The sequence below is a fragment of the Bombus bifarius genome, unplaced genomic scaffold (assembly GCF_011952205.1).
Source record: "Bombus bifarius isolate JDL3187 unplaced genomic scaffold, Bbif_JDL3187 scf7180000009790, whole genome shotgun sequence".
Lineage (NCBI taxonomy): Eukaryota > Metazoa > Arthropoda > Insecta > Hymenoptera > Apidae > Bombus > Bombus bifarius.
The window spans coordinates 515,655-526,923 of record NW_022885336.1 but is presented as its reverse complement, the minus strand read 5'-3'; the positions used below and the strand labels follow the sequence as shown (position 1 = coordinate 526,923).

Below are 11,269 nucleotides of genomic sequence, written 5' to 3'. Positions count from 1 at the left end.
GTGCCCCTAGATTCTAGCAACGCTTCTCGCAACTGAGACAACGGGACAGTTTCGATACGGCGCACCCTCCTGCCAATCGAGTCGGATACCGAATAGTACGCATAGCGAGCCTGTGCGTTACGCGGTTCGCGTATCTATCCATTAGATCGGCTGCTTCACTGCTTGTCTACGTGCGCGTACACAACCGTGTTAATTAGCAAAGGTGCCTTTACGTGAAAGTGTCGACAGGTAGAGTGAATTATGGTTCTCGTACGATCAATCGGTCCACCTATTGTAAAATTTTTCACACTCATTACACACTGTAATCTTTCACGGTTATCTTTCCTGTTTCCCTTGCTTTTTCTTTCGCTTTTCACTCGTTCATAATGAACGGCTTTCGATTCAGCCAACGAGTTACAATAACCAGAAGATCAATTAACGCGGAAGCCACAATTTGCAAGGCGAACAAAGTAAATATGACGAGGATCTTAATTAATTCGATTGCTGTGGGTCTCATGTGGTAATTTCGAGACGTGCCAAAAGAATCGAATGTGCAAAAATAAAATTGCAGTTGTCATTTATACCCCCTACGTGATTCCTTAATGCACGAAAGAACGATGCTTATGTTTCTGCTTGTTCTCGTTATGCATGACATTTTGAAGTATGACAACTGAAACAAACAACATTATGTTTGTGAATTAAGTCGATGCTATGCATGAAAATTGTCCAATTTCATTGAAATGATGCGATTGAGTTTGCATTGAAAAATAACGATACGAGTTCATTCATTTTAGTTCATTAAGTTTTATATGTAAAAGAATTGCTTAATATATTTCATTTGAATTACAATATTTAACAAACGGAAGCCTTGAATATTCAATAATTTACGTGTATTATAATAGTTGATTTTCCATGATTATAATTACAAGCGTAAAAAAAATAACATGCATTTGGTACAATGGAAAATTCAATTCTATTTTGTGTAAGCGTTACTATCGTTATATAATATTTATGAAAGGATAAAAATCATAGTAGAAACGACATTTTATTATCGCGAGAAACATTTAGTCCTATCCGTGGCCATTTAGGTCATCGCGATGAAAAAGTCGCGCGATTTTATTTCATCCATCCTTTTTTAGTCCCTCAGTCCGGTTGCTCTTAATTCTTCACTTGAATTTATTGTCCCGTCAAATTTGACTTCTGGCAGGATCAGCACACGCAAGACCAGCTTCGATTTTGTATTTGGCAGGATTCCAACTAATACGGCAAAACCAAAGAAGCGAAAACTTTTTAATTTATCGCCGTGGGGCAAATAACGATTGTGTCCGTTAGTCGCGTTTCATTCTCCTTGTTCTACAAATGCATCGTGCATTTAAATTGTCAGAGAAAATCGGCCAAAAAATATAGATTTCATCCGGCACCAAATGAAACAAAAGCTCGCCTTTAAATTGCACCGTTTTCCTAGCGAATGATAACTTGATCGCTTGCAACGAGTTCCTTTTCGTTCTGCTATGTTTATTATGCTTCTGCTACCATTGAATCAGAGCAAATAAGATATCAACATATAAACGATTGTTCGATCGAAGATAAATAATATTATTTTCATTATCTTTCCGCATTATAATTCGCTTATAAATTTCTATCGCTTTTATCGATAATAATCCATTTTTCACGAGCGTAACACGTGAAAGTTTGTCGTCGATCGTTGTTAGAAATTTCTACGAAGTCACGATCGTCGGAAATTGCACGCTCGAGTCGTTCTTTGACGCGGTGTAGTGGAATAAATACGTTGTAAATGCTTGCATAGATAGGTCCCGGTGGAAAAAACAGAAAAGTACAGAGAAACGCATATGCTATGACACACACACTTCAAAAGGGGTTTCGTGACAATCTGCTTGATCTTCGGTTACGAGCAAGATTTATGGCACCAAAGTGTTCCATTTTTTTTTCCTTTTTATCTTCTCCCTGCATTTTTTCGTATGAATAATGAACGAATGTAGGTGGAAGATAATGAACGTGAAATAACGCGGTTCTCGTTATGTGACAGTGTTTTACTATAATTCGCACGAGAGACTGCGAGCTTATATTTTAGTAGCTTTTTATAATCCGTACAAAGTCCAATGAAACATTATCGAATAAAAGCAAAGGAAGAGGAAAACAAAGAAGGAAACAGGACTATTAAAATAATAAAATAATAAAAGAAATATAGAATTGTTTGAAATACGAATTAGATTACGATTTTTTAGTGAAAAGAATATCGCAAGAATGCTGGTGCGAACATACCGCATTATGAGCATCATCCCCGACGACTTCGAAGGTTTCAATTAGGCGACGTAATCAAGTCAATCAGAACTTGTAACCAGCTTCGAGAACCTTCAACGATGATGCTGAAGGAGGGACGCGACGGCGGCCACGAACGATATTGTTGTCCAACAATAAGATCATTGGGGAGTGAGCTCGAGAGACGAAAGATAAGAGAAGATCGTCATCGAATCGTCCCAAGCGCGTCGACCGATTAAACTGATAGCTTTTTACCGTGAATTTATAATTCCGGCTGCGACCCGAGGGAATTTCGCGCGGAATAACATAAATTTACACCATGGGGAATGGCATGAATAAGGTGAGTAACGATTTCACAGATAAGTTGCGTTTCAATTGATATTTTCTGTCACCATTTCTGTCATCTATGCGAATCATAAATGCTATTAAGATACAAATAATAGGAGAGGAATGTGGTTAAAATCATACAAACATCATATATATTTGTGACATGCAATAATAATTTTCCAAGAGCATAGTTATGTTAATATTTTAATGATGAAATAGTATTTGACATTTTGCTTATTGCGTGCCTTAACCTGTATTGAAAAATATGCTAATGATACACGTGCTCCTACATCTTATTTTGTGATTATTATGTATGTGCATATTGTAAAATCATTATACCGTCGCTTCTAATTTTATCTGTCCTAGATACCAAAAATTCAAGATATCTTTTCCCTTGTGTACGTATATCTTGTTCGTTATATTTAACAAATTTCTATTTTTATTTTATATGTCGCGTTGATGATATGTAGAACTAGTAAACCAGGTAAAATGACTCTTACCGAAGCAAGAACATGATTACTTACGAAAATCACGGGATTCATATTTTTCATATTCTACAGAGGGACGGTTTTTAAATTTAATATATTGTCAATTAATTTTATATTACCTTTCCTTATCTTACCAATTTCTCTCCTCTACCCTTTTACCTTTGTATCTTCTTAACATAAATACTCCCTTCTCATCATCAAGTAACATAAAAAATAATAGACTTATCATGTTTCTAATTAGCCATATATAACTGTAACATATTTAGATGACAGGTCTACTATTATGTCCTGATGCAATACATATATGTATATAATCGTCGCGTTAGCTAATTATACAGTTTAACTAGCTCATCGAACAGTTCTTTCGATATTAATCGTTGAATCGGCGGTTTAACGCTTACTGTCGGTAGGTACCGTACGATGCATAATATCGGTCGACGATGCATACCGAGATTTCGATCGATGATCCCGATGAAAAGTTAAGAGCTGGTACTATTGTTCTCGCGATTGTCTAGAGACACCTCACTTAAGAATGCGGTATCGATTAGACGATTACCACGAGTCTCACCTGACTAAACACGTTCGAGTGATCATCCACAAAGATGAATGATTAACAGTGGAGCACCTGCATCAAAAAGCTGCTCTATCGACTCTCCTCTCATTTTTTTTTTTTTTCAACGCTATCTCAGCGTTCACGTATCTCGAGTAGCGCTCGACTTTTTTTCTCTCTCCTCACGCTAATTGCGATAGAAGAAGAAGCAGCGCCAATTGAATGCGAAACGTATGTGTACTCGCGCGTGAGTTCAAAACGCCGCTCGTTAAGAATCTAATGATTCCAATAACGAACGATCCGTAAACAGATATTTCAAACGCTACAAGTCAAGAAGAAGAATCGCACTTATACGTTTACGGATTTATGGGAAATTCTAATGTTTAGAAATATATAGGATATACATAATATGTAAAATCATAGTTGCAAAATATTCAAGTAAAACGCTCGGCACACTCTTTATCTAAGTTCTATCATCCTTATCGCGTTCATAAAAATGTGAATTTGTATAAGAATTCGCAGTTTAACTATGATTATACGTATATTGTGAGCTGTTTTATTTGTTTGTGCAAATAGGTTCTTCCCGGTCTTTACATCGGGAATTATCACGATAGTAAAGATGCAGACCAATTGGAACGGTTTGAAATTACACATATTCTGGCCATTCACGACACGGCTCGTCGATTGCATTCTGTGAGTATATTCGGAGATAAAGTGTTTAACTTGGCTCGAAGAATTCTACGAAGTTAGCTCGATATGTTGTTTGTAGGACAAACATTATCTATGCATATTGGCGGCGGACAGTCCAGATCAGAATCTATCTCAGTATTTCTCTTTGTGTAACGATTTTATTCACGCTGCTCGCTTACGCGGTGGAAACGTCCTAATACACTGGTGCGTAATCATTTTTAATATATCTATTAATATATCGGACTGTTCAGAAAATTTTAATCGATGCAAAATGTAAGGAATATTCGGTGGTAGTCCTATCTTTCTGTAATTTTATCGAATATTATTATTATCATCGACGGACAAAGCAAAATAGCATTAGTGCATTTTAATTTTAAAAAACGACTTCTTTTTTATCAACAATTATTGGACCCTCGGTTAATACTTATCATTGTTGGGTCATAGGTGACTACTGCAGTTTACTTAACTTGAAATTATATCTTTCACTTCGTTCGACAAATATTATTATCAACATACAAATATGATATCATTATCACGTGCAGCTAAAATACATATACATGAAATATCCTATAATTAAGCAACGTAATTTAAGCTATTGCCGAGAATTAAGAGCCAATTAAAAACAGTATTTATTTCAATTTTATTTAACATATATTCAAGATAAACAAACGTCTTCCAATAGAAATATAGAGTAGAATGACTGATTACCAGCGATGCTACAAATTTTCTGAACAATCCAATGCTTAGCCTTTATCAAATCTTGAAAAAAAAAAGAAAAATATGAAGCAATTAATCTTTGGTTTTAAACGATATTTAACAACCGATCTGAAAATCGTTCACAAAACGATATTCGGTTTCAGCTTAGCCGGTATGTCGAGAAGCGTTACAGTAGCAGTGGCCTATATTATGAGTACCACCAATCTTTCATGGAAAGAGGCACTTAAAGTTGTCAGAGTAGGTCGTTCCATTGCCAATCCAAACGTCGGTTTTCAGCAACAGTTGAAAGATTTCGAATCCAGTCGATTGCACGAGGTATTCAAATTAACGATCAAAAAGAATAGCCCGAGGCCGATCCTTCTTATGCTACATTTTTTTCTCTTTTTTTTCTGCAAGAGATTCGATGTAATAAAGATGCGAACGATTCTCTCTAATTAGAGAGAGGAAAATTGTTCAAGATTATTCATCGAATCTTTAACGATGACAAAGATGCTACATTATAAACACGACGAACCTTCGACGTTTGTTCGATGATGTAGTAAGAATATAGTAGAGTTATTTGAGACTCGTAAGCTTCAATAACTTGAAATTCAATCTTGAACTACTGTACATATAACTTGTGTATTATGAGACACCATTAGCCTGTAATATGACAACGAAAGAACGAGAAAATATCGTATACTTCAAGTGCAATAGAAAAAGATGACTCGAATAATTATATAGTCGGATTGTTTGAGTCAGCCAGAAGGTATTATATAACCAGTAATAAAATAAACAACAAGATAATTTCCAGAAATAAAGTAATACATATGCGCTACTTAATCATAACAACTACGACTTCCCTCTTGATAAGTAAAAGCTATATGCTTGTAGAAAACTACATATAATATTTAACTGCATATAATAGAACTACTACTAATATTTCACTGTATATCACGCTATTAACAACGAGTTAAATAGTCTGTCTTTAAACATAGATTCCTTAAAAGTTGTCCATGACCGAATTTGTCGAATTACAAGGCAAATTACTTAGTCTTGCTCAAATATCCTTCTGAATCAAATAACTCTACCTACTTTTTTTTTTTGCATGAGAAAATGGATTGTTAATCTAAAAAATTAGCCTGGAAATTCTGTCGACTGACGCAGGAACGACGTAGGTTGAAAGAACGTTTCCCAAGCCTGGCGCTCGCGGAATCCGATGCAGAAGTGTGCCGCACTACTTTAAGAAATTACGAAACCATGGCACTGGCACGAGAAGTGTGCGAGGGAAAATGTGCCATGGGCCGTCCTTGTCCGACTGGACTATGCAGGCAATCTTCCAAAAGGTTTGTTAGTTCTTTGTGTCATTCTATCCAACCTGAGTCCGTTTGTCAGCGTCAGATAGCGCGCCTATTATATGTATATAATCTTTCATCCTCGTTTTTCTTTGATGTTCATGAAAATTCGAGAAAAGGGGAAATGGAACTGATCATTTGATACGTTTGATGTTTCTTTATGCATACAGAAGTCCAAGAAGAAAGTCATCCACGGGCAGTACTAGCAGCTTAAATACAGGCAGAACTCCGCCGCAAACACCAAGAATGCTACCATCCGCACCACCTTCACCGGCTATGCACCGATCAACCAGCGTGCTCTCAACAGCGAGACCAAGAAGTGGTCCTGCTGGTTTGCATTATTATACCGGAGGATCTGCACCTCCTTCCAGGTAATTTTATTTATTATTATAAATAAACTTACTATTACAAGCAAAGTAATATTATTATAGAATATCAACACCTTCGTAGATAATAAGATATTTAAGTAATAGAGTTATTTCAGAGCATTTACAAAAGTAGTTGATGTACAGATGTATAGTGCCATGCATAGATATTCGGATACAATGATATGCCGGACATTGTTGTTGTGTATACGTTTATTTATAATAGTTGATAATGTTTTGATATATTAAGAAAAAAATGTAGATATGTTTCATTTATTTAATGCACATACCCGTTTTAAGATAATAAACGATGAGCCAGATAGTAAAATGTATTTCATGATAATAAAATGTATTTCATTATACATTTCATTATCTGGCTCATCGTTCATTATCTTATCGAACATGAAATGTCGAAATATTAATGCGAGTCATCGTTGTATATGCATTTAAAGATGTAAAAACGTACAAAATACGTACATATGTGATGTTATAATATTTAACAGATGAAATGAATTTCATCTATTTATTCATTTCATCATTTCAAATCATTTCATCATTTATAAGGCGATTTCTAAAATACGATAGCCTTTACGGTTAACATGATACTTTTTCTTAGAGCGGTGTCGAGGGTTGACCTATCAGCTGCAGTGGCTTGCAGCAGTAGTAGCACAAGCCTAACATCGGTAGGCAGATCAGGGATGTCCAGTAGTAATTGGCGATTAGCGGCTGGATCCGCACCAAACACACCAAGGCCGACGCCACCAGTTTCTCCGCAACGTTGGCCCAGACGAGCATCTACTCGACAAACACCCCCTTTATCAATATCGCCGGAAACTCCTTCGACAACGACGTAGCACTTGCGGAAAATTGCTTCGTTCTCGACTTTACCCGAGTAATCTGGACGTCGATTTATTTAGCGATATCAGTTATTGCCTGACAGCACCCAGCAATCATCGTTAGTGATGTCTGACAATGTATTATGCTAGCGTATTGGCAGAAGCCTAGTATTTTGTTGCGATTGTGTTGCATAATAGAAAGAGGAAAATGTCGAGAAAAACATTGACAAATTTTCGATAACGGAGCAAGCACATAAGTAACTTAAATTTTCGCAAAACGATGCCTGATCGTGCGAGTTCTTCTAAAAACAGTCTTTCAGCGAACCGCTTTCAGCGTAACTGCACCGTCACAAGGACGCAAAGATGCTTTAAAAATGTACGAATTCGGAAATCATGTCATTTCTAAGTACTTTACCAGCTGGCTGACAGCGAAGAGACTAAACGAAAAGCTTTATTATATATATTTCACCGGTCGAAAGTTAGCGGATACTTGTTTATTGATTGTATGAATGATTAAAGCATGGGAAAAAAGTTATGCCAGCTAATACAGCAAAACGCTCGTAACGTCGCGTTTGTAACTGAATCGAACGTCAGGCGTGAGAAACCGCACAAAAATACGTATTATCTTTTCGTCGAAAGCGAACGTACGAAATCGAAATTCGACAATTATCATGAGCCGACGTTCGAGCGGCGGCGATTATATTTTGAAAACACGTTTGTCGCGTGAAAAGGAATCGCGTACCGAATGGTCGAACATTTACACAAATATTAACCGACGCGATATAATGATTTGAAACGCGCGTGATAGCGATCATCGACAATCTTGCGTACGATTCTAGAACTCTTGTTAATTAACGTTTTTTTAAAGCGTACAATGAAAGTTTATAATTTACGATGAAGCTACGAAGAGTAATCGATCAACCGAACAAAACAATTTACTCGTAGAGATATCTCGATTACTTTCCAAACAGTAACGTTACTATCCGAGAAAAAAAAAAAGATGGTAGAACTCGCTGTTAGAGATACAGAAAATCATCGCATCCGAGAGGAACGCATTTAATTCTCGTATTCGTTGCACGAGTAATTCAATCCCATCAATAGATTCACGTCAATCGGTTGTTGCGATACATAATAAAATTGGGCATCTGTGTTTCCTTCAATTCGTTCAACTGTAAATCAACGATTTAATAATTGCGTACAGAATTTTGTTACGACGCGTTCTCCGATCGTTGAACGCGACGAATCGCTTTGAATCATTAAAACAGATATTGTTTCGCTTCATCGATTCAGAGCTTAATCGCGATGTTTGATATTTGCCCTCAGGATTTCTAGAGATGCCGTTTACGAGAAAGTAAAAAGAAATGGAAATGGTAACCGTTCTCAGAGTTTATGTCGTTTTAACGATGAACGGAGTTATTGTTAACATCGAGACTAACGTTTCAAAAATTCTCTACTATTCGAACGAAACAGCGAGAAGAGCAAGAAGAGCGCGAGCCATTGTTCCTCGAATCGTTGCATTAAGTTTGTTCGCAACCGTCCATTGCAGTTGTTGGATTTGTAGCGAAAACCACGCTGTTTAGCGCAAATTGTTAATCTAAAGGGAAGCATATTACATATACATATACGAGCATACACATGTATTTAAAACGGTGTGTCGATGAAAGTATTTTATGCACACTGTAGCCACTAACTGATTGAAAGATAATTACCTTCTAAACGCTGATCGTGTAGAAAAAAAGAAAAGGAAGAAGAAAAGCAAGAATATTTTCTTTAATTTTTCATAGTTTTGTCGCACAATATTATTCGAGGCAATTAATTTGACTCGACCCCAAGCGCACTATACAACAATCTTTTTTAAAGCCCAAATGAAAGAGAGAAAAAATAATGGAAACGGCGTGTATATTAAGTTGTAACATAAATTTATCCTGTTTTTATTATACTAGCAAGCGGAAAATGCTACAAAGCGAAAGAAAATGTTACAACTTAATACATGATATGTTAAGAGCGTCTCGTTTTCAGACGAATAGGACATATGTGTGCATAAAATTCGACTTATCATCATACACCTTGTATGCATATACACTTTGTAGGCATACGTTGTTGCAAAAGGATTTCAGAAAATTTTATAACTTGTTGGCAAATGGTGATTATTATGCGACTATGTCGTAGATTAGATAGACAAGTTGTTATTCTTTCGTGCACCGATGCGACGTACGATTCACACGACGAGTGAGAGAATAGCAAAGAGTTCGCAAGCGGATCTCCGATATCATCCCTCCTATCATCGAAGCGTATTTTTCTTCGCATAATAGAAACATTTATTTTTCTAGCATCATTCGACTTATCATAGATTTACAAGAATAAAGTAAATAAATAAATTTTAGAGGATAGACATAATGTGCGCAGTTAAAAAGTATAAAAAATGCGCTCGTTTCATTCGATTTTTTAGCGTTGTTCAATCCAGGAAGTGTTTTTAACAGTTTCTTAGGAGGTCTATCGACTGAAATTGTTAAAATCATTTTCTCAATGTAAGCTGTGCTCTTTTGAATAATCTGATCATTAGAGCCTGTCTGAACTGATAGAAATTAAACCGATTGCTCATTTCGCTTCGTAGTTGCATAGTTATTATTTATTATTGTTGATTGTTGTGTTAAATAGAGTTTGCATGTTATTAAAGCAATAACGTAAAATATATTCTAGCGACGGAGATTTATTCAGTTAGCTTCGGTGAGACCAGCCATCATTTCGATCAATTCAAAGGAGTACAGATATGATAATGTTAACAATTCAAAAAGTATTTTTTATAAACTTATTGTTTTCAAAGTTTTGCTCGATAATAACACATATCGCTGTTATATTAATTAAATATATATACATGTATACACCAGTACACACAACGCTTGACCATTTAAATACGAAAAAAATTAATAATATATATTTGTAGAGAACAAATTCTTCATGAATCGTAAGTTATTTCAAGCTCCATTATTTCATCTTAAAGCTTTTCATTTAAACGTACAATTATATTTTAAAATGATTTTGACGAACACAGAACAAAAATTCGGTATATGTTTATATTCTCTATTCGATGCCTACGCTATATAGTTTTAGGTTGTGACTGCAAAAGTGAAGTGTATTAAAATAAAAAAAAGAAGAAAAGAAAGCAAGAGAGCAACTAAAAACAGATGGAGAGCATATTTAAAATTTGAAGATAATTCAATTTTTACGCTTAATCAGGTAACTTTTGAAAACAGTTTAAGTCGCAATTATTTTCTTAAAATATTTAAGAAATATTATAGGACATCATATCGTCCTTTTTTATTTATAAAATACTTGATACGGGATCAAACGAGAAATATTATATATTATTATTTTTCAAATCGTACATAAAAGAACAAGCATGATAACGTAATATTATAACGATAAAAACAATTTTTATTGGAACTTTTGAACATTATTATACGCTTACCCTCCTTTTATTTTTTTAAGAAGATTCATTGTAATTCGAAATTGGTTCATAGCGACTTAGGCTTTCAAAGTTATCTATCTGAGTTTTTATTATATTTATACAATGACATGTTTCGGTATTAAAAAATATGTAAGGCTTCTTCGAAATCCATGGTGTCTAATATTTTATATTTTTTACAGGCTTGTATAAAATTTTTCTATTCACGACACTAATTTAATATTCTTAGCGCAATTA

General features: G+C 35.3%; 1 protein-coding gene across 2 annotated transcripts; it reads left to right on the top strand.

Annotated features, from left to right (window-relative positions):
* Positions 1-87: 87 nt before the first annotated feature.
* On the top strand, positions 88-10,523 carry LOC117215742 (dual specificity protein phosphatase 15). 2 transcript variants are annotated; one of them, XM_033462191.1, is made up of 8 exons: positions 88-228; positions 2,226-2,599; positions 4,201-4,317; positions 4,394-4,518; positions 5,175-5,346; positions 6,178-6,356; positions 6,536-6,736; positions 7,347-10,518. In XM_033462191.1, the coding sequence occupies exons 2-8, from the start codon at positions 2,579-2,581 to the stop codon at positions 7,582-7,584; spliced, it is 1,053 nt and encodes a 350-aa protein (XP_033318082.1). In that variant the 5' UTR covers positions 88-228; positions 2,226-2,578; the 3' UTR covers positions 7,585-10,518. The 2 variants fall into 2 exon arrangements, with proteins under 2 accessions (XP_033318082.1, XP_033318083.1); XM_033462192.1 differs by lacking the exon at positions 88-228 and having other exon boundaries at positions 2,019-2,599; positions 7,347-10,523.
* Positions 10,524-11,269: the final 746 nt, after the last annotated feature.